Source organism: Thamnophis elegans, chromosome 12 (genome assembly GCF_009769535.1).
Source record: "Thamnophis elegans isolate rThaEle1 chromosome 12, rThaEle1.pri, whole genome shotgun sequence".
In the NCBI taxonomy this organism is placed as follows: Eukaryota; Metazoa; Chordata; class Lepidosauria; order Squamata; family Colubridae; genus Thamnophis; species Thamnophis elegans.
The window spans coordinates 22,455,083-22,479,368 of NC_045552.1; the positions used below are offsets into that span (position 1 = coordinate 22,455,083).

Here is a 24,286-nt window from a genome sequence, read left to right on the forward strand (position 1 = left end):
GTCTAGTCTCCCCTATCTCCTATTCCTCTTCTTATTCTATTCTATTCATAACTCATATTCCATTCCATTCCATATTCTATTCTATAAATTATTACAGGTAGTCCTCCATTTACAATTGTTCATTTAGTGACCATTTGAAGTTATACCTGACTGAAAAAAGTGACTTCAGACCATTTTTCACACTTACAACCGTTGCAGCATCCTCGAGGTCATGGGACCAAAGTTAGGGTGCTTGGTAATTGATTCATATTGGCAAGGGTTGCAGTGACCTCAGATCATTTGTGAGCATCTTTTGCAACCTTCGGACAAGCAAAGTCAGTTGAGGGAGCCAGATTCACTTAACAGCCTGGTTATTAACAACTGCAATGATTTGCTTAACAACTGTGGCAAAAAAAAGTCGTGGAATAGGATAAAACTCACTTGGCAGCATACATTTTGGCCTCAATTATGGTTGTAAAAAGGGACGTGGTGGCTCAGTGGCTAAGATGTGACCTTGTCAATCAGAAGGTTGGCAGTTCGGTGGTTCAAATCCCTAGCGCCGTGTAACAGAGTTAGCTCCCGTTACTTGTCCCAGCTTCTACCAACCTAGCAGTTCGAAAGCATGTAAAAATGCAAGTAGAAAAATAGGAACCACCTTTGGTGGGAAAGTAACAGCGTTCCGTGCGCCTTTCGCATTTAGTTATGCCAGCCACATGACCATGAAGACGTCTTCGGACAGCACTGGCTCTTCGGCTTTGAAATGGAGATGAGGACTGCCCTCTAGAATTGGGAATGACTAGTACATATATGCGAGGGGAACATTTACCTTTTACCTTTATGGTTGTAAGTTGAGGACTACCTGTATTTTCCATTTTTTGGAGCTTTACATGATCTTTCTAGATTCAATCTGGTTTAGTCTTCTCTTTGTATAACACTCATCAGTCAAACTCCTGTGTATTCTTACCTCGTAAATTGTTTCCTTCCTCCTTACTTTCCCTTGAAAGTAAGGGAAATGAATTAATTTATTTCCTGATTCCAACCAACCACTTCAACCCAGGTCCCTGTGATCGTTGGAGCTTTCTTGCAAACCCATTATAAAATTTGGACACTGAAGAACTTCAGTATCCTGCTTAATTAAGTAGATGAAATTAATCTTTAGAAGAGAGAGAAAATAAATGGGATGGAAATTCAGGAGCTCCCCTCCTACAGATTTTTCTCCAGCCCCCTGGCACTGATGAAATGTCTAGCTGTGCACAAGTTGAAGCAAGCTTGTCAGAAATCTCAAGTTACATCAAAAACCACTCATGAATCTTAATGGCTTGACAGCACCAAGGGCAGCCTTTTTAATTAGTTATCCAACTTTTTTTTCATGCAATATACCAAAGCTGTGAGACTCAAATAAAGGGCAAATACACAACTCTGGGAAGGGGCAAAGATAAGATGACTTGAGTCATTATAACCCAACGCAGACCGTAGCCTGGCTTGGTTGGAGGTCAATCCTGGGAAGGTCTACTATGTTCTCAGTTATCCTAGGCCAGCTCCAGTTGCCGGCTTTTGAGGGGCGAGAGAGTACGGTTGGTTGTGCGGTTGAAAGTGTCCACCTCTGGCACAAATTTCTCAGCTGGAACCGTCAGCTTTCGCCTGCCATCCATGCATTTGTTATCCAGCACCAGAGAGTTCATCTTGTAGGAAATATCTGTCTGGATGCGGTACAGGTGCTTATAGAGGGCATCTAGAGCATCCCTGCAAAAATGAAGAGAGGATGGTTGCAGCTTCATTCCAGGTGAACTAAACATTGCAAATCTTCCCACTTTAATCTTATTCTAATATTTACTGCCAAGGGAGGGAAACGGAAAACATCTGAAACTAGTAAAGGGAGTGAGAAACACGATTTCCAAAATGATATTGCAAGATCATCCCTTCCCACCACCACCAAAAAAAACACTTCCCCTTAAAGAGAAAAGTTGAAGACAACATGATATCTGTGAACACACTGCTAGCTATTGTTTACCATGGATCTAGAGACAGTAGGACAGGCTTTTATACATCTCTCAAAATAGACCAAATGAAATTATTTAAATTGTTCGTTAGTTAGTTTGAGGCACGGTGGCTTTATGACACTGGAGATGATTTCTGCTCTGGCGGTTCGAGTCCTAGGACTGTGTGGCAGGGTGAGCTTCCATAACTCCTCGGCTTCTGTCCACTTAACAGTTTGAAAACATGTTCTATGCAAGTTGATAAACAGGTACCAGTTCAATGATAAGGAGGCGAGCTGGTGCTCTGTGCAGGCAGTCAGTTTCCTAACAGCTCTGAACCTTCCTGCTTACAGTGAGCATTTGTGAAGCAGCTCCTAGGAAGGGAGGGGGCCTTGGTTGACACTGTAGGAAGAACTGTTCATCTTTTTCTCTGTGCAAAGCCAGCTCACCTAAGATGCATACACTTTTCAACTCATGCTGGCTGGAGGATTCTGGGAGTTGAAGTACACACATATTAAAGTAGTCAAGCTTGATAAATACTGTATTAGAAGTGGGACACCTTGGAAGCATGCAAATGTGTCCTATAACAGGGATGGTACCTTGGCAAGCCAAACTGCTACTCTGCAATAGCATTGTGGTCTTCTGTCTATTGTAATAATGCTATATACTCAGGAGTGATATTCAATTGGTTCTGACAGGTTCTGGAGAACTGGTAGCAGAAATTTTGAGTAGTTTGGAGAACCGGCAAATACCACCTCTGACTGGCCCCGCCCCCATCTATTCTCTGCCTCCCGAGTCCCAGCTGATCAGGAGGGAATGGGAATTTTGCAGTAACCTTCCCCTGGAGTGGAAGGGAATGGAGATTTTGCAGTATCCTTCCCCTGCCATGCCCACCAAGCCATGCCCACAGAACCGGTAGTAAAAAAAAATGAATTTCAATACTGCATATGCTAATAAATATTTATTTGTTTGTTTCTTTTTGTTTATCTTTTATGTCACCCGTCTTACCTAGAGGAACCTCTAGGTGGCCCACAATCGTAGAAACAAGATGTGTATTGATTTGATTTGCAATCAGATTTAATTATTTCACAGGTAATTATTGCAGAGGTGGGCAACTGCAGCTGCAGGGTCGCATACAGCCCACACATCTTCCTTTTGCAGCCTTAGGCATCCCCTCTGACCTTTGCTGAAAACTGAACTCACAACTTCCTGCCATGCTCAGAAGAAAATGCACTAAAACTGCACTAAAACCCTTAACTATATCGCAGTTGAAAAATAAAGTGGAAATAAAATCCAAGCCCTCCAATCTCACTGATTTATTTTATATAATCCAGTTTCCTTTGAGGCCCTCAGCCTCCTCCTTCCTTTCCCTCCTTCCCTTGTTGAGCTTTGGCCATGTTGTGGCTAAAACTTGAATCGTCTAAAGCTATCAAAATCACTTTGAAGACACAACATAAATTTATTAAGCAAGCAAATAATTACAGGGTAGATCAGGTTCCCAGAAAAGCATTGGCAGCTTCCTGAGCAGCCCTGAGCAAAAACAGAACCACAGCTTACATACCTTTTATCCTACTACATTACAAAAACAAGGCAAAGTCAGACGTGGTGTAAATTGTAGCATGACACAAGCCAAATCCCAAAATCACAGCCCCCCCCCCTCTATTTGGAAGCTAAAGCCAAATTAACATATAATTGGCTTTGAATTAATACCATTATAGATCTGTCATGACTTCAGTTCAGCTGATGTTTTAATACTCTCTCAGACGACTGTACCAGAGGTGATATTCAGCAGGTTCTGACCAGTTCTGGAGAACCGGTAGCGGAAATTCTGAATAGTTTGGAGAACCGTTAAATACCACCTTTGACTGGCCCCGCCATCATCTATTCTCTGCCTCCCGAGTCCCAGCGGATCAGGAGGGAATGGGGATTTTGGAGTAACCTTGCCCTGGAGTGGGATAGGAATCGAGATTTTACAGTATCCTTCTTCTGGAGTGGAATTCCCCTGCCACGCCCACCAAGCCACACCCACCAAGCCACGCCGCCAGAACCACTAGTAAAAAAATTTGAATCTCACCACTGTGCTGTACCCTTACCAGAAGTGGGTTGCTGTCAGTATTACTGCCAGTTCAGTGGCACAAAAAAATTGCTCCGTGCACATGCGCATTTGCACAAAAATAGGTCTGTGCATGCGCAAAATGTTAAAAAAAGAAAAAAATTAAATTTGTGGAATGAAAATTGTTCTGCGTATGTGCAGAATCTAAAATCAAAGATGGTTCCGCCATATGAGAACCAGTTCAGGGGCGTGGCAGGCCTGCGTTGCCAAATCACTACCGGTTCGGCTGGACAGGTCTGAAATGGTAGGAACCTACTTCTGACCTTTACACAATCATCTTACTATGGTCGAAAATTCCTACGTGTTTGCAACTACATAAACGGTTGGGGTTCTCCGTCTTTTTAAAGTATGTTTCATGCAAAGATGTTAAAACTCATCAAGTTAATCATACTTACCGTTTGTACTTGTGGATAAGGCGATGCATAGATAACCTGAGCCTTGAATTTTAACCAAAATACCATCACCCGCAGATAATATGAATCCCACCTTTTTCATGTTTTAATTTTCACCATTGGCTTCTCTGTAGGTGGTGCATTTTTCACGGTATTTTGATTAAAAATTCGAAAGTTGGCTTATGCACGAATGGGTATATACACAGGATTTATGTTGTATTCCTTTGAGTCTGTTTTTTATTCCTCAGGACTGCCTAGAAAAGTCCTTGCAATTATTTTGGCAAGATTTCAGAAGTGGCTTGCCATTAACGTCTTCTTTGGGATGAGAGTGAGTGACTGGCCCAAGGTCACGGAGCTGACTTTGCGTCTAACCAAAATACACACTGCAACTTACTGTGACTGTGCCATTTTCTGCTTTAATGCTGCTATTGTGCCTTCTAGTTGATGAACTTCATCTGTTAATCCATGTTGAGCCTAGAATTAAGGAGACAGAAAGCAAGCAATTCAGATTTCAGAAATAGCAATGGCCAGGCTGATCAGAGAAATATAACTTTTTGCATAGTACCACCTCCTATTATAAATAATTTTGTCTCGCAAGTAGTCTTCACCTTAAACTGCCATCATAAGTCTAGGTGGCCACATGACTGGAAGTAATTTTACAGCCTTTTTTGTGGCAATCATTAAGTGAACACAGCAGTCATTAACCAAACCCATTTATTTGTGGGTGTTTCCCCCCCCCCACAAAATGGCAAACATGCAAGAAAGTGGCAAAAAAACATCACAAACATGGTCATATGACCACAGAACACTGTGACCAGTCTGAAAGCTGACCCACCTGACATGTAGTCACATGACCAGGGGGAGGGAACTTACAATGGCCAGGGGTGTTTCAGGAGCCATAAAGTAGCAATAGCAATGGCACTTAGACTTATATACCACTTCACAGGGCCTTACAGCCCTCTCTAAGCGGTTTACGGAGTCAGACTCTTTCCCCCAACAATCTGGGTCCCCATTTTAGCCACCTCAGAAGGATGGAAGTCTGAGTCAACTTTGAACTTGTGAGAACCGAACTGCTGGCAGTCAGCAGAGTCAGCCTGCAATACTGCATTCTAGCCATTGCACCACCAGGGCCAAGGAAAGGAAGGGAGAAATAGCAATAGCACTTAGACTTATATACCTCATCACAGTGCTTTTACAGCCCTCTCTAAGCAGTTTACAGACTCAGCCTCTTGCCCCCAACAATCTGGGTCCTCATTTTACCCACCTTGGAAGGATGGAAGGCTAAGTCAACCTTGAGCCTGGTGAGATTCGAACTGCCAAATTGCAGGCAGCTGGCAGGCAGCAGAAATAGCCTGCAGTACTACATTCTAGCCACTGCGCCATCATGGCTCATTTTCCATAGTGGTTGTAACTTCAAATAGTTGTTAAACAACAGATTATTAAGTGAAGATTACCTGTGCAGAAAATAGCCACCCTCAATCTTCTTGCATCTAAATTAAGTGGATGCTAGGATTCAGCCAAACTAGAATCCTCCACAAAAGCCCTCGGGAAGTCCTCGGTGCTCTCTGAGCTGGGTTGTTTCATTGCAGACATTTCATTACCAAACTAGGTAACGTCATCAGTGAACATCAAGAAAACAACCCAGGTCAGAAAGCACGAAGGACCGCACGGTTCAAACCTGAGCTACAAACAGCCTCTTCTACCGGGATCTGCATCTCTTTCATGGAAATGTTATGCTATCTCTCCACCTTTGTGCATAATTGGAGACCCAGAGCAATTGTTATTTCTGGCCCCCACTGTTGCCTTTCTAGCTTTAAAAGCATTCTGTACCTGGTCACGGCAAAGCTCCATGTTGGGACGGTAAGTCCGAGTCTCCAGGCGAGTGTGAGCCAATTTCAGACTGGTCATTTTCCTTTGGAGATCTTCTTCCAGACGTCGAATATCCTCCTCCATCTCAGCAATTTCTTCCAAGGTCTGGAAGAGACACAATCACGGTTTGCTTTCAGAAACACCATACAAATAAGAGCATAGAGAGCAATGGTGACCAATTCCCTAGAGTTTTTCCCGGCGATTCAAAAATGCTGCCAACTCCATGTAAAAGGCAGGCATAGGAATGGGGTTACAGCTCATGTTAGGGTGAATTTTGCATGCAGGAGCTCCTATGGTAAGATTTGGTCCTCCTTTCTTCAGGAGAAACTAATGCTACATACATAATGTCAGATGGCAATCTTCTGGGACACTTCAAGCCCCAGAATTCTCAGCAATGGTTATGTATGGTGGCTGGGAAATTCTGGGAGTTGATATTCACACTTCTGCAGGCCTATGGAGATTCTCAGTCATCCAGGTCATGGTTGTTCCAAAGGTGCCTTTTCAAGAGGCAATTGGACGCTCTTGTTTTTCTTTGGAGATGTTTCACTTCTCACCCAAGAAGCTTCAGTTGCCTCTTGAAAAAGCACAGACTTGAACATTGGGCGCTATCTAACAAAATGAAATTCAATGGTGAAAAGAGTAAGGTTCTACATTTAGGCAAGAAAAACGAAATGCACAGGTACAGTATAGGTGGTACCTTGCTCAATAGTAGTAACTGTGAGAGGGATCTTGGAGTCCTAGTGGACAACCTAGTGGACAACCATTTAAATAGGAGCCAGCTGTGTGCAGCAGCTGCCAAAAAAGCCAACAAAGTTCTTGGTTGTATAAACAGAGGGATAGAATCAATAAGCGTTAATACCACTTTATAATGCCTTAATAAGGCCACACTTGGAATACGGCATCCAGTTTTGGTCGCCACGATGTAAAAAAGATGTGGAGACTTTAGAAAGAGTGCAGAGAAGATCAACAAAGATGATTAGGGGACTGGAGGCTAAAACATATGAAAAACAGTTGCAGGAACTGGGTATGTCTAGTTTAATGAAAAGAAGGACCAGGGGAGACATGATAGCAGTGTTCCAATATCTCAGGGGCTGCCACAAAGAAGAGGAAATCAAGATATTCTCCAAAGCACCTGAAGGCAGGATAAGAAGCAATGGGTGGAAACTAATCAAGGAGAGACGCGACCTAGAACTAAGGAGAAATTTCATGACAATTAAAACAATTAATCAGTGGAACAACTTACCTCCAGAAGTTGTGAATGCTCAAACACTGGAAGTTTTCAAGAAGATATTTGATAACCATTTTTCTGAAGTGGTGTAGGGTTTCCTGCCTAAGCAGGGGGGTTGGACTAGAAGATCTCCAAGGTCCCTTCCAACTCTGTTATTTTATTCTATTCTATTCTACCCACATATATTATATGGACACTGGTCCATCTCTTGCTTTGGAGTATGTCTTGACATATTCCTAGCCTATCTTCAGAGGCTCCAAGTACAGGTAGTCCTTGACTTATGACCACTTATTTAATGATGGTTGGAAGTTACAATAGCCTTGGCAAACCCATACTCAAACAAAAGAGCATTACACCACGCTTGTTACAATATCACAATATGGGCACTTAGCAATCCAGGTTGCATTTCCGATACTTGCGTTTTCTTGCAGTCACATGTTCACGATTGGCAAGGCCAATAAGCAAAATGAATTGGGAAAGCTCGATTCACTGAACAACCACGTGACTCGCTTAACGTGACTATGGTAAAAGTGGTCACAAAATCGTGTCTGATGATGACATGATGACTTATTTAACAAATGCATCACTTAATTACTGAAATTTCAGTCCTAACTGTAGCCATAAATCGAGGACTGCCTGTAATTCTTCAATTCTGTATTCCTTGGAGAAGGGAATGTGCAAATCAAGAAGAATCTGCTCCCTTCCTATTGAAAAGAAGGACCAGAAGTGCATCAGGTTCTCAAATTCAACTTCCCTCTTTCCTGTATTATTCTCTCAAGAAGGAAGAGGAAATGTTATGGGAAATTATGTGAATTGGCAATATTTTGTTTAATCCCCTGGTCATCTCTCTGAAATTAATCCATGTTACCATCCTGGGAGAACCTCATCTTGACCCAAATTCATTAAACACATGCCAACTCTGAAGGATCTTTTTACAAATTTGATTGGTTTCCTGCCCGAGATGAAGACTAACATTCTTTTCTTGCCATCTTAGCTCGTCAAGAGCTTTTTCCAGTTCATGGATCCTCTTCCGGAAAGCAAATTCGGTAGCAACACGTTGAGCTTCTAACTCATTGTCAGTCTAGAAAGGAAAAACTCAGGTCAAAAGAGGTAGACAAAGAAACTGTAATTAAAGAAGTGTGAGAGATTCTTCTCCTTATAGGGCCATTTTGCTCATCCGCAACGGTCTTCCTCTGGTGTGGTCAGAAAGTCAAGACGGAAATTGCAATGATGCAATTGAAACTCCGCCTATTGTTATGTAAATACACATTAGAAATGGGTGGAGTCTGCTTTGCAGCAGTACAGCTGCCATGTGGAGGTTTCTTTTCCTACCACATCCACATTTAATTTCCAGTTCTGTGAAATGAATTTGGCAGAGAACGAGAACTGGCTGAAATCATTCAATGGATTAAAATTTAGATGTGGGCTTTTATATCTAAATTAAGAATTATATATGTCCTAAATGCACATATCACTATACCTACCACTGTTCTTTTAAAGCATTGACTGCTAGAATAATGCTATATTCATTTAAACATTGGGGAGAATTCAGAAAGAAAACACACACACAGAGAGACACACACAGAGACACAGAGTAATTTGTTATTTTCTGGATTATTTCTCAAGATATAGAACTAGTACACCAATGACAATATTTATGTATACTATTTATTTGATTTGGATCCTACATTTTCCCCCACAACAATAACCCTGTGAGGTAGGTTGGGCTGAGAAAGAATGACTGGCCCAAAGTCTTTCAGTTTCAATTATTATTCAGTTATTATCAAAAATCACACATCAAGAACAGGTGAAAAAACCACAATCCTTCTTATTCCCAAATAGTAGACTATGAGATAATGCATCCCTGTTAGCATTTTTTCCTGATATTTTCAGAAAGGTTTCTGTAATGCCCCTCCAAAACTCTCTTATTCTGTTTTTTCTAAAGGTGAATTCCAAATGTATAATTTAATGCTGCCCAATCCCACATCTCAGCATATCATTCTATTCTCATAGGTTGGTGTTTTAACATTTTATCTTTAACCGGGAAGGCTTGTGAAATGAAATGAAGAAAAAGGGTCTCTCTGAAAGGGTGTCTAAACTTTAGACACTGCTCCTCTTACAGACAGAGGATATAGCTCCCTGATGGTGAACCTAGGGCATGCGTGCCAGAGGTGGCACACAGAGCCCTCTCAGGGGGTACATGCACCGTCACCAGCTGCTCTTCTGGTTTCCCGTGAACACATGCATGCCACCCGGATGGTTTTTGCAGGCGCTGGAGTGTTGGAAAACAGCCTGAAAATGGCCTGGAAAATGGCCAAAGCCACCCAAAAAACAAGCATACATGCGCCAACTAGCTGGTCTATGGGATCCGGTGCTCTGGCACATGTACATGCATGCACATGCACATGCCTTCCAGTTTGGGCACTTGGTGCCAAAAAGATTTGCTATCACTGATATAGCTTGTATTTTATTTGAATGCCAAATGAATTGGAGAGAGAGGGAGAAGGAGGGAGGAGGGAGGGGAGAGAGAGAGAGAGAGGAGGAGGAGGAGGAGGAGGAGGAGGAGGGAGGGAGGGAGGGAGGAGATAGAGGTAGAGGTAGGATGGCAGATTAGATTGGTGTTTCTGAAGCTTGGCCATTTTAAGATGCATAGACTTCAGCTCATGCTGGCTGGGGGATTCTGGGAGTCTTAAAGTAGTCAAATTTGATAAATATTGTATTAAATGAAAACTTTTGGGGATCCATATAGTAAAGCAACATACAGGTAGTCCTCAGCTTACAACCATTCATGTATGGACCATTCCAAGTTACAGCAGCACTGAAAAAAGTGACTTGCAACCGGTCCTCCTACTTACAAGCATAGCATCCCCCTGGTCACGTGAACAAAACTTGGGCAGTTGGCATCATGTACTTAAAATTGTTGCCACCAGCTGGTTTCAGGCAAGGAAAGTCAATGGGAGAAAACAGATTCAGTTAACAACCAAGTCATTCACTTAATAACTGTAGAAATTCAGTTAACAACTGTGGCAAAAAAAAGGTTGTAAAATCGGGTGTAACTCATTGCATAAGTATCTTTCTTAGCAATGGAAATTCTGGTCCCCAATTCTGGTCATAACTTGAGGACTACCTGTATTTCATGTCTAATCAGAACCTAAATGTTATCCATAATGCAACCTTTTTCTGAGCAAAACAGTACAACTAAGATCTGCAAGTATGAATCTGATTGGGGTGAATTGCAGGAGGAGGACACAGAAATATGTTCCAATATCTCAGGGGTTGTCACAAAGAAGAGGGAGTTAAACCATTCTCCAAAGCACTTGAAAACAGGCCAAGAAGCAATGGGTTGAAACTAATGAAGGAGAGAAGCAACTTAGAACTAAGGAAAAATTTCCTGACAGTTAGAACAATTAATCAGTGGAACAACTTGCCTCCAGAAGTTGTAAATGCTCCAACACTGGACATTTTAAGAAGATGTTGGATATCTATGTTGGACTAGAAGACTTTCCAACTCTGTTATTCTAACTGATTTCCTCTAAATATGATTTGTATTTCCTTTTACTTCTGCTTTTACTCTACTTTGCTACACATGGTCTTATTATTGTTCTGTATGTTGTATTCTGATGTGACCTAGTGACTAATCAACAAGCTCTTATTATTATTACTATTATGAAGTGGTTGAAACAATTTGCTTGCTGTTAAGTTATCTAGAAGTGAAACTATTATTAACCTGTGCAATGGTGAGAGCGATGGCCTCTCTCAACTCTGTGGCGGCTTTCATTTCTGCCTCTGCCCGATCCTTGTTGTATTGGCTGAACTGGTCCCACTGCTCTGGGGTGATTGTTCTACAAAAGCCAAACATGTTCTATTGGTTTGGTTATTTCATTCAAAGTCATGCCACTTTCAAGCAGACACCCTCTTTCCTTCACTCAAAATTCCCAGGATTCGACATGTGACAAGAAAGTGTGCCCATGTGCAAAATCAGCACAGCCATGTCGGAATGGGACAACTCACCATGGACAACTCACCACAGGACCTCTCACCACAGCCAACTTGCTATGGACAACTCAACCAATACAAAAGTTACTTTAATTTTGATGGAACCATGGCCAATAATAACAAAAATAAAATCAAGACAGAAATACAAGAATTACAATAGTTAAAAGTAACTGAATGAAATGATTAATATAGCACTGAATTGACCTGCAGAGAGTTGTCCGACTACGAGTTGGCTATGGCTAGTTGTCCCATGGCAAGTTGGCCATGACCAATTGGCTGTGATGGGTTGACTTAGACCCTAGCCACATTGTTGTGGTCCACCAGTCGCCTGCGGAGCTGGCAGCAGAGTCAGGCAGTGAAGAGGTTGGGGAGGAACATGGGCCAGTCCTGAAGGCTGGGGAAGACTCGGACGAGGGCTCTATGTCAGAGGCAGAGAGGGGGCCAGGGCCATCTGGTTATGATGTGCTGCCTCTGGAGTCTGAAATCAGTGAGGCAGAAGAACAGTGTGAGCCTGTTGCCAGGGTGCGCATGCGCAGGGCTGCCAGAAGGCAAGAACAATTGAGAAAAAAGGGGTGACTTGGGAGTAAGGCTTGGAGATTATTGGTCCCTCCCTTAAGACATAAAAGAGGAGCAAACGGATGTGAGCCTTTTCAGGAAGCAATTAGTTCCCCTGGTTGATTCAAGCTCTGAGAAGTTCCATTTGACCTTGCAAAATTAATTGGCAATTAGGTCTCTGGCAGCGTTTCAAGGGAGATAAAGGTGAGTGCTTATCAACATTACCCTGAAAGACTGTGGCAACTCAAGCAACATCTGTAGGACTCTTCACAAGAGTTGGACTCTCTGTTTGTGAATCATTACAAGCTGTGAATGACCACAATTCACAGCTGTATAAATAAAAGAGGGTTTGGGGGACTAAGAGTGTGATTTATGCTTTCTCAGGAAGCCTAGGTCAGAACACACGTAACATCACTTCTTTGCAAGATTCGCTAACTCTGTGTCACCTTCTGAGTTTCATTCAAGTTATCAGTTACTATCTGTAAACCAGGGGTGGGTTTCAGCAGGTTCTCACTGGTACGCTAGAACCTGTTCGTGAAATTTAGCATACCTTTTGGAACCCATTCATCCGGTGGCACAGTACCGGAACGCTCCCTCCCACCTGCCCCCCTCGCTTCCTCCCCCGTCCATCGGTCACCGCTCGCTTGCTTGCTCGCCCCGCCCATCCGCACCATGCTTTCCCCACCCGCTGCTCACTAATCGGCTGGCTCACCAATGCCCCCCCCTCTGAGAGGCAGTAGAAGGGGCCTTCTTGCACGCCTTCTTTCTTTCTCCAAAGGCGTGTGAGAAAGCCCCCCCCATTGCCCAAACGTGTGAAGGAAGGAAGCTGCAGTCTCCTTTGCCTCAGCTACGCGACCTCCTTTTGTTCTCTGTCTGCCTCCTTCACTCGTTCAGGCAGCAGAGAATGAAAGGAGGTCGTGTAGCTGAGGGCAAATGAGCTTGAAGCTTCCTTCCTTCACACATTCGGGAAGTGGGCAGGGGAGGGGGGTTTCTCACATGCCTTCTTTCTCCGAAGGTGTGCGAGAAAGCACCCACCCATTGCCCAGCAGGGAAGCGAACCCCAGGTCTCATATCTGCCTCTTTTCTCAAGAGCTGGCTTTGGGGAAGGCCAGCCTCTCCCGTCACTGTGCCCTTCACTCGCCTTCCACCCGGAGGCTCTGACAGCGGAGCACATCCCATTTCACCTACCGAGAGACGCTCAGGAGAGACGCGCAAATAGCCGCAACTCGAGGCTCCCGAGGAGGACATTGGACACCAGGAGGTGGCGGTAGCGCCTGCTGCTGTTGCTTCTGCTGCTCCCAGTAATGCAGGCTTCTTGGAGAGCATTAAGTTGTAGGCGCACCGATTCCAACAGCTGCATTTTGCCTTGAAATTTGCTGTCCTGGCAACCCGAAGGGGACATTCTCCCAGTGGCATCTCAGGTGCTCCCACCCTTAGCCCGGAGGGAGTGAGGACAGCTGGGCACAGTTTGGTGCCTCCTGGCTCCTCTCAAATCATTGGGGGGGCCCATGCGCCTGCTCGCTCGCATGGCCTGCATGCTTCCAACAGGAATGGGAAGCACAGTGATCTTAATGTAGTAGGGCGAGAGAGGCTAGAATGGGAGGTTCCCCGGTGCCCGCGGCCGCGGTCGCTGCTTGGAAGAAAATCAGCTGAAATCTCGAGCAAGAGCCACACAGCGAGATGCAAGCAACAAAATGGGTCACCGCGGGCATAAAAAACGCTGTCAGATCGCCTCCCATGGTCCGGGAACCAACCAACCAAATAAATATAGTTGGCTTCGTTTCCTTGTGCGGCAAGAGAGAAAGTTGCCTGAGACGCAGATGCATTTTACCTTGAAACTTGCTGTTCCAGCAACCCAAAGGGGACATTCTCCCAGCGGCGTCTCAGGCAACTTTCTCTCTTGCCGCGCAAGGAAGCGAAGCCAAATGTGTTTATTTAACCTTCCGCTCCAGCCTCTCCCATCCTACTACATTAAGATCTCCGAACTTCCCATTCCCGCTGGAAGCACAAAGGCCATGCAAGCGAGCAGGTGTGTGAGGCCCCTCAGTGATCTGAGGGGAGCCAGGAGGTGCCAAACTGTGCCCAGCCATCCTCACTTCCTCCCAGCTAAGGGTGGGAGCGCTGCTGGGAGAATGTCCCCTTCAGGTTGCTGGGACAGCAAATTTCAAGGCAAAATGCAGCTGCTGGAATCAGTGCACCACTGCGCCTGCAGCTTAATGCTCCCAAGAAGCCTGCATTACCGGGAGCAGCAGGAGCAGCAGCAGCAGGCGCCACCACCACCCCCGGTGTCCAGCGTCCTCCTCGGGAGCCTCGAGTTGCGGCCATTTGCGCGTCTCTCCCGAGCTTCTCTCGGGAGGTGAAATGGCAGGCACCCTGCTGGTAGAGCCTCTGGATGAAAGGCTAGTGAATGGCGCAGTGATGGGAGAAGCTGGCCGTCCCCGAAGCCAGCTCTCAAAGGAGGCGGCAGAGATGAGATCCGGGGCTCCCTTCCCTGTCTCCTTCCTCCGAGGGCTGCAGGCAGCAGGGAAAACATGGCTTCTTTCTCAGCTTCCCAGCTGGCAAAACAGAAATTTTCATCAACTGGAATATATGTGTGTGTGAGTGAGAGAGATGGGGGGGGGGAGAGAGAGAAAGTAAGAGAAAGAGTAAGAGAGAATAAAAGGAAGGAAGAGGGAAAGAGAGAAAAAAGAGAGACAAAGAGAGAAAGAGAGAGAGAGAAAGAAAGAGAAAGAAGAAAAAGTAAGTGGGGGAAAGAGAGAGACAAGAAAGAAAGAAAGAAAGAAAGAAGGAAGGAAGGAAGGAAGGGAAAGGAAGGAAAGAAAGAGAGAGATAGACACACAAGAAAGAAAGAATGGAGGGAAGGAAGAAAAAGAAGGAAGGAAGGAAAGAAAGAAAGAAAGAAAGAAAGAAGAAAGAAAGAAAGAAAGAAAGAAAGAAAGAAAGAAAGAAAGAAAGAAAGAGAAAGAAAGAAAGAAAACTTATGATCACAATTGAGCCCAAAATTTTGGTTGCTAAGCAAGAGTGTTGTTAAATGAGTTTCACCACATTTTACAAGTTGGCCACTCCCACCAGGTCATATGACTGCCAAGCCACATCCACAAAATAGGCCACACCTACAGAATAGGTTCTAAACAAATTTGAAACCCATCACTGCTGTAAACCCTACATGGCTTACTTCTGGAACTGCCTCTGATAGGGTGGACCGAGATGGGGTCCCCTCCTGGGAACTACATGGGGTGGCTTTTCAGTGACTTTGAGTAATCTCTCTAGTGCTCAGCTGGCTCAGATTGAGCTGGCCTTGAAGAAAGTCTTAAAAACATAACTATTCGCTCATTGTTTGGATATGGATGAATTAAGTTCTCAGCAGACAGCAGGTAGTGTGAGCCAGATCATCTGTTATTGATTGATCCGGGAGTCTCTAGTACCTCGTAGGGTCCCTGCTCCGGAGCTTGTCGGGTGTGAGACTCTGCTGGTGAAGTTGGACCTCAAGGGTCAAGTGGGTCTGCTGCTAACGTACCTGCCTCCCAACTACGTTGCAGCAGCCCTCCCCTCGCTCCTCGAGTCAGTAGCCGAGCTGGCAATTGAGTTCCCCAGGCTTATGGTTCTGGGGGACTTTAATTTGCCATCGCTCGGTGAACACTCTGATGGGGTGCAGGAGTTCATGGCTTCCATGACAGCCATGGGCTTGACCCAGGTAATTCGGGGCCCAACCCACTCAGCGGGTCATATGCTCGACCTCGTATTTCTCTCGGAGCAGTGGATGTGTGATCTTGGTCTGAGGGGTAGTGAGATCATACCCCTGTCGTGGTCAGACCACTGCCTACTGAGGCTCGACTTCCGGAGGCCAAACCCCCACCGTAGGGAGGAGGAACCGACCAGGTGGTTCCGCCCCAGGCGACTGATGGACCCTATGAGGTTCCAGACGGAGCTTGGGGTTATTCCTGATACCCTCGCCCACAGTTCGGCGGAGACTCTGGCTGCTGCCTGGTACTCGGCAGCATCGGAGTCTCTCGACCGGATTGCGCCACTACGGCCCCTCCGGGTCAGCGGATCCCGGAGACCCCCTTGGTTCACCGAGGAACTCCGGGAGATGAAGCGCCGGAGGAGATGCCTAGAGCACCGATGGAGGTCCGATAAGTCCGAATCGAACCGAGCAATGGTAACCACCTGCACCAAGGAATACACCAGGGCACTTAGGGCAGCGAAAAGATCTCATATAGCCACCTTGGTTGCGTCCGCTGAGTCCCGCCCAGCCACCCTGTTTAAGATAACCCGCTCCCTATTAAATAAAAGGGAAGCGGGGGAACCCTTACAGGGCAGAGCTGAGGATTATGCCCAATTCTTAGCGGACAAAATTGCTCGGTTTCGGTCGGACTTGGACTCCATCCCCGCAGTTCCAGCCGAGGCACAAGAGGATCAGGTGGAACATCTCTGGGTTGAGTTTCAGGATGTTACCCCCGGGGATGTGGACAAGGCCATGAGGGCTGTAAGTGCCTCCACCTGCGTACTGGACCCGTGTCCCTCATGGCTGGTTACTAACAGTAGTGAGGTGACACGAGGCTGGATCCAGGCGGCTGTGACCGCCTCTCTTCGGGAGGGGAACTTCCCCGCCGCACTGAAAGCGGCGGTGGTGAGACCCCTCCTAAAGAAGCCATCTTTGGATCCAGCTGTTCTTAATAACTATCGCCCAGTCTCCAACCTTCCCTTCCTTGGGAAGGTTGTTGAGAAGGTGGTGGCCTTTCAGCTCCAACGGTCCTTGGATGAAGCAAACTATCTTGACCCCTTCCAGTCAGGCTTCAGACCCGGTTACAGCACAGAAACCGCTTTGGTCGCATTGACCGATGATCTCTGGAGAGCCAGAGATGGAGGACATTCCTCCATCCTGGTCCTCCTTGACCTCTCAGCGGCTTTCGATACCATCGACCATGGTATCCTTCTGCGACGACTGCGGGAGGTGGGAGTGGGAGGCACCGTGTTGCGGTGGTTCTCTTCCTACCTCTCGGACAGGTCGCAGTCGGTGTTAGTGGGGGGGCAGAGATCGTCCCCTAGGCCCCTAACATATGGGGTGCCTCAGGGCTCGGTCTTATCCCCCCTACTATTCAACATCTACATGAAACCGCTGGGAGAGATCATCCGTAGGCACGGGATCAGATACCATCAATATGCGGACGATACCCAGTTGTATCTGTCCGCCCCGTGCCAACTCAATGAAGCGGCAGACGTGATGAACCGAGGCCTTGAGGCCGTTATGGACTGGATGAGGGTTAACAAGCTTGTGCTCAACCCAGAAAAGACCGAGTGGCTGTTGTGTTTCCCTCCCAAAGATTCGACCAATATTCCATCACTCAGGCTGGGGGGTCAAATTTTATGCCCCTCAGAGAGGGTTCGCAACTTGGGAGTCCTCCTGGATCCACAGCTATCGTTTGATCACCACCTGACGGCTGTGACTAGGGGGCCATTCGCCCAGGTTCGCCTGGTGCGCCAGTTGCGACCCTACCTGAATCGGGAGGCACTCACAACAGTCACTCGGGCCCTTGTGACCTCTAGGCTGGAATACTGCAATGTGCTCTACATGGGGCTGCCCTTGAAGAGCATCCGGCGACTTCAGCTGGTACAGAACGCGGCCGCGCGAGTGATTGTGGGTGCACCGCGGTTCACCCACATAACACCTATCCCCGCGAGCTGCGCTGGCTACCTGTCGATCTCCGGGTGCGCTTCAAGGTGCTATTAGTCACTCATAAAGCCCTGCATGGTAGTGGATCTGGATACTTGAGAGACCGCCTCCTGCCAATCACCTCCCTGCGACCAATTAGATCACACAGATTGGGCCTCCTCCGTATTCCATCGGCCAGCCAGTGCCGGCTGGCAACCACAAGGAGGAGGGCCTTCTCAGTAGTAGCCCCGGCCCTTTGGAACGAACTCCCTGTGGAGATTCGTACCCTCACCACCGTCCAGGCCTTCCGCACAGCCCTCAAGAACTGGCTAGCCCGTCAGGCCTGGGGACAAGGATAGTTGCCCCTCCCGAATGATGAATGTATGTTGCTTATTACTTTTATTATATGTGTCTATGTCACTGTTTGTACTTCCCCTCCCTGATTTTATGTGAGCCGCCCTGAGTCCCCTCAGGGAAAAGGGCGGCCTACAAATGTTAATAAAATAAAATAAAATCAAATCAAATTTGATTGTTGGTCGTTGTTTTTATTTATGCCATTTTGGGTAAATTGCCCAAAGTGGCATTATTTGAGTTGGGTGGCCACATAAATCCAAATACACAAATATATAAGATTTGACTAATTGGGAAAGTATGGGAAATCTGTTGAACTGGAAACAGGGCAGACCTGCATCCTTTTATACTTTCCCATGCAAATCCTATCAAAGTGGAATGAGAGACAGAACTTCCAGGTTGAAGGAATTTTTGCTCAAGGCTATAACAGTCTGAATGAATATATAACTAAGGCATTTATTATGCACGGTGTGAAAATCTCACCCACTTATAAACTACTTTTATGGGTTTTAACCGATGAGGGATATGTTGCTGTGTATGTTGCCAGTGTGATTCGCGGCTGGAAATAAAATAGAGTCATAAAAATACCCAAAGGCTTAAAATAGCACAAAGGAGAAGCTGCCTAAAACACACTGTTAGAAGAATGGATGGATTTCCACCAGGTACCATAAATGTAGAAATCCCATTTGCCATTTGAATGGAACCAAAAGGAAGTCAGATTAATTCACCGGAATGGTTCGTTCATTCATTCATTCATTTCTTATTGGTCAGGCTTTCCATCTCTTTTTTCTAGACTAGGGGTCTCCAAACTTGGGAACTTTAAGACTTATGGACTTCAATTCCCAGAATTCTCCAGCCAGCATAGCCACCAAGTTGCCAAGTTTGAAGACCTCTGTTCTAGACATTTAATCTTACCCATTTGGCAGCCGAGTGGGGTTGACTTTGTAGGAGATATTGGGAGAATTGACACTGAGAGAAACACAGGTGTTGTCGATCTCCAGAGCTTCCTTCTTCCCTCGGTGATCAAAATTTAACTGCTGCCGGGCCTCCTGCAAGAGGCTGAGAACCAATCAACAAAGACTGCATTAGAACAAAGACAATCTTTGTCTTCATGAGACACAGTCCATGAAACTACCTTAAGATCCCCATAACTACTTTCTGCTTGCCCCCTAGAATTTTTTGACTTACCAGAGCTGTTCAAAAGCCTCGCTGACTTTCTGCTGAAGGTCTCTCTTGGTGGCATCAATCACTTCCACTTCCTTGTGCAGCTCATCCTCCACATGGTCCTTCACTACATCAATGGCCCGACGACTCTCACGGTAAGTGAGGTTTTCAATGGCCACGTCCAACGGCAGGTTTTTAGCTTGGAGGGCATGTTCTGCTGCCTCCTTCATCTGAAAAGGGAGGTCACCATAGATAGAATAAGCAGGAGAAAAAGGCAGCCCTCCGAGGATCAGCCAGAACAAGGTTGGAGAGAAACAGTAGGAGACAATAGACTCATAAAAGTTTCTGTGGGAATTACCGTATTTTTCGGAGCATAAGACACACCTTTTCTCCTCAAAAAAGAGGCTGAAAATCTGGGTGCATCTTATACACTGAATACAGCATTTTTGCCTCCTGAAACCCCGCCCCTTCACCAAAATGGTCATGCATAGCTTGTAGGAGGCTTTCAAAGAGCTCCTGGGGGCTGGGGAGGGCAGAAATGAGCAAAAAATGGCCAATTTTTTACTCAATTTTGCCCCCCACAGCCCCCAGGAGCACTTTATAAGCATCCTAATGCCCTTTTTGTGACAAAAAACGGGCCTGTTTTTGCGAAAAATGGGCCATTTTTTTCTCATTTTTGCCCCCACCCCCCAGGAACACTCTACAAGCCTCCTAACGGCTATTCATGCCCTCTTTTGGGAGGTTTGCAGAGTGCAAAATCTATTTTTTTTAATTTGCCTCTTCAAAACCTTGGTGCGTCTTATACTCCAAAAATATAGTATCTGCTGAGGCTCAGCTTACACTTGTAGATAAGTCTCATCAATTAGTTCACTGCACAATGAAGCTCAATATTAGGAACAACATTCTAATACAATGCATTGTTGTGGCCCACCGGTGGCCACCGGAGCTGGCAGCAGACTTGGACAGTGAGGAGGTTGGGGAGGGGCAGTCCTGGGGGCTGAGAAAAGCTCAGACGAGTGCTCTGCATCAGAAGCAAAGAGGGAGTTAGACAACACTTCCTACCAGAAGTGTCATGCCCCCATCAGAGTTTGAATCCGAAGAGGAAGATGAACATCTGACAGAGAGCGGGAGAGTGGCTCTGTTGACTGTGGAAGAAACCGGGGAAGGGCAAAGTCAGGTTGGGCAGAACAGGGGAGAGGTAGAACAAGGGAGAGGGGTTCAGATGAAGACCAAGGCCCACCTCCTCCTCATCCTAGAGTGCGCAGGGAAGAACGCAGAAGAGAGCAACGTGGGTTGCATGGCTTATGAGGGCAGAAAGGGCCCCGATTCCCTTCGCAAGGCACACCTGGGGATGGAGTTTAAAGGAGAGGCAAATGGGAGGGGCGGTTTTTGGGAACAGAGTTTAACTGTTTATCTGAGTTCCTGGCATCTCCCAACTGGTTTGATTTACTGCCCTGCTACTTCACTTCTGGAACTCCTTATCTTGCTTGCCCTGCCGGATTAATTACCTTATCTTGCCTTGTTGGATTTATCGTTGGAAGTTTTCTGCTTACAAAGTTTGGGACTGGAGTATTTTCAGCCAAAGACTGTTACAGGTTTGTGGAAGAGTTGAAAGGGACGTTGGGGGCACGGATGGTGTTAATCAAGGGACTCATACCAGTTCTCTGGCTGTGTTGCCTTTGTGCCAAGCCCTGGGTCATCACACAGAAGTGTGCAAATGCTCTGAACTTAAAGTGGCCACTTCTGAGAAAGCAATGGTTCACATCAGTAGTTTTGAGCATGAAACTTCCCGTATGACCCTATTCCAAAGGAATACATGATCTGGTTTGGTGTTGTGACTTTAGAATGAACTTCAGAATATGGGAGGTTTGCTAATAGTTTCCTAGAGAATGGGATGGGGTGAGGAAGACACGAGACCTTCACGTACTTGAATCAAGCTATTGATTTCGGTGTCCAAATCGGTGAGGCATTTATCCAGAGTTTCTTTCCATCGATTGACAATGTCAAGACGCTCATTAAGACGTGTGCGGTTGTCGAACTCATCCCATTTGGTCTGGGAAAGGAAGAAAAAAAACTCAAATCACTATTCAGATAGCTCAGTTCTTGAGAAAGTGACAGGAAATAACCAAAGAAATGTATTAAATAGGGAATGTGGCCTCTAAAGATACAATGTCCTAACTCCACAGTCAAATGCTTGAAGATAGCAATAGCACTTAGACTTATATACTGCTTCTCAGTGGTTTACAGCCCCCTCTAAGCAGTTTACAGAGTATCAGCGTATTGCCCCAACAATCTGGGTCCTCATTTTACACACCTCGGAAGGATGGAAGGCTGAGTCAACCTTGAGCCTGGTGAGATGTGAACTGCCAAACTGCAGGTAGCAGGCAGTCAGCAGAAGTAGCCTACAGTGTTGCACTCTAACTACTGCGTCACTGTGGCTCATTGACACTCTCTTAATGGTAGAGTTCTTAACAAGCCAGAGGTGAAATTTAGCAGGTTCTGACCAGTTCTGGAGAACTGGTAGCGGAAATTTTGAGTAGTTCGGAGAACTGGCAAATACCACCTCTGGCTGGCCCTGCCCCCATCTATTCTCTGCCTCCCGAGTCCCAGCTGATCGGGAGGGAATGGGGATTTTGTAGTAACCTTCCCCTGGAGTGAGGAAGGAATGGGGGTTTTACAGTATCCAATAAATTATTCTGTTCTGTTCCATTCCATTCTATTCTATTCCTTATTCTATTCTATTCCATTCTGTTCCTTATTCTGTTCCTTTCCATTTCGTTCCATTTCGTTCCATTTCATTCCATTTCGTTCCATTTCATTCCATTCTATTCCTTATTCTATTCTGTTCTATTTTGTTCTGTTATATTTCTTATTCTGTTCTGTTCTTATTCTTATTCTATTTTTTATTCTCAATCTATATACTGCCCAATTCACAAATGAGTGATTTTGGGCAGCATACTCATGCAGATCTTCACAGATACCCTTGAACAATTACTGTATTGTTTCTCCAAGACATGTGGACTTCAGCTCCCAGAATTCCCCTGCCAGCATTTGCCCACCTGGTTATTTGTTTCATTGCGAAGGATCCGAGCCTCTTGCCTGATCTGGTGGGAAGCAGACCGTTGGCGCTCAGCATTGGTCGAGAGGAGGTCAGAATTGACATGCCAATCTGGCAGTGTGAACCTCTGGCCTGGCTTTAAACTCAGAGTGGCCATGACGGTTCCCTGCTATTAAAAAAAAAGCATATTGATTACAGTCAAACTACATTGTTTACATTATGGTTTGTAGCTAAAATGGGTTTATTCAAACTTTAGTTTGTTGAACAAACCCATTTTGCAAATGAACAAATTGTTCATCCTGCTGCTTCTCCTCCTGCTTCCTGGGCAAGCATTATTTAAAGGCATTTTTAAATATTTCGCATAAGGAAAATATGAAACCTTGTTTTCACAGACATGAAACTTGCCTTGTTTAAGTACGTATGTGAAACTGGTGGCATGCCAATATTCTTCAACGTATCAACTTAATGGCAAGTAGTATATTCAAGACAAAGCTGTTGTTAATCATCAGGTCAAATTTGGCATGCTCAGTTGGAATAATGGAAGAGAAATCTGTTTATTTTCTATATTTTGCAAGTTCAGTTCTCTTATCAAAAGATCAGCAGATTAGTAAAAAGAATGTCTAAACATGCATTAATTCAGGAATGCAGTATGCAAAACCAAAAGTCTCTCTCTCTCTCCCTCTCCCTCCCTCTCTCCCTCCCTCCCTCCCTCCCTCCCTCTCTCTCTCTCTCTCTCTCTCTCTCTCTCTCTCTCCTCTTTGTGTCTATGTATGTGTGTGTCCATGTGCGATTGTGCGGGTATATAGCTATGTGTGTATGGAGAAAAGCAGGCAAAAATCTATTGACACTGGGGGAAAACTTCATGCAAAAATCAGGATGAAATGAATTTAAGGGACAGGAAATCAGAAAAATTCTCTAGAAAGTGTATAGGTATTTAAAATGTATGTCGGAAACATCACACAAATGGTCATTTGATCATACCCAGTGGACTTCTAAAACAGCCAGAAAACTTTGGGTTCAAATATATAGAAAGATAATAAAGAATTTTAAACATCAATTTTCAACTGAAGCCAAACCCTGGGATTAGTGGTCAGTCAATTAAAAATGAGTCACACATTACTGTTTATTTTTAATATGATCCCTGCTGCGAGATTTCTATATGAGTAAAAATGGAAAGATTCTGAGATGCCCACAACAATGCATAGTGAAAGTGACAGAGATGGCAAAATTAACTTGCTTGGTTAGAGAAAGATCAGTAACCACATTTATTTGTGACTGGAAACCTCTTACGGATGTTTGACTGAAAAAAGAGAGAAAAATGAAGTTGTGATTTATGGGTCTGATGATTAGAAAGGGCAGCTTAGGGAAAGAAGGACATTATGAGCTAACCGTGGAGAGAGAAGATAAAATATAAATCTATTTATAACAGCTGCTAAGAAGTTCAGAAGTCACTTCTGTAGAATCTTACTTTTCTTTTCCTTTTTCTAAATTTCTTTCCACCTTCCAGTTACTTTTCTTTATTCTTCTTTAATTCAAAGTTTTTTCATTCTGTTGAAAAACTTCTATAAAAGTTATTTTTTAAAAACAGAAAGAAATGGGGGGAAGCAATATAAATAGATATAGTCATCTCATAAATTCAGTGATTCCACAAACAGAGCACATGAAAATTATCCATTGATGATATTGTTATTATTATTATTATTATTATTATTATTATTATTATTATTATTATTATTATTATTATTATTATTATTATCATTATTATACAATTGTATCACAGCGGCCAGTTGTTTCACTGGATTTGGCATTGGTTACTAGTCGGGCCCCACCCAGGAGCCTAGGACGTCGTAACATATTTTCGTAATATGCGTGCAGATCCAAGCAGTGCGGCTTTTTGCATTTGACTGATGGTGATTTTGTCAATTTTTAACTGTTTTAAATGTAATTCCAGT

General features: G+C 44.9%; 1 protein-coding gene across 1 annotated transcript; it reads right to left on the minus strand.

The window, feature by feature from the left end:
- Positions 1-1,295: 1,295 nt before the first annotated feature.
- On the minus strand, positions 1,296-22,491 carry TEKT2 (tektin 2). The gene is made up of 9 exons (XM_032227393.1): positions 22,336-22,491; positions 21,204-21,329; positions 19,301-19,506; positions 19,028-19,171; positions 11,285-11,399; positions 8,531-8,638; positions 6,291-6,434; positions 4,855-4,934; positions 1,296-1,722 (listed from the first exon to the last, which is right to left on the minus strand). The coding sequence occupies exons 1-9, from the start codon at positions 22,489-22,491 to the stop codon at positions 1,509-1,511; spliced, it is 1,293 nt and encodes a 430-aa protein (XP_032083284.1). The 3' UTR covers positions 1,296-1,508.
- Between the last annotated feature and the right edge of the window lie 1,795 nt (positions 22,492-24,286).

What these genes read in the sequence shown, in the direction of transcription:
- TEKT2 (XM_032227393.1), bottom strand. Translation starts at nt 22,491, where the DNA reads ATGGCCACTCTGAGTTTAAAGCCAGGCCAGAGGTTCACACTGCCAGAT. An exon ending in GAGGCTTTTGAACAGCTCTG is followed by an intron (nt 19,172 to 19,300) that starts GTAAGTCAAAAA and finishes ATTGGTTCTCAG; the next exon opens with CCTCTTGCAGGAGGCCCGGC. An exon ending in TAAGATGGCAAGAAAAGAAT is followed by an intron (nt 6,435 to 8,530) that starts GTTAGTCTTCAT and finishes TGTCTCTTCCAG; the next exon opens with ACCTTGGAAGAAATTGCTGA.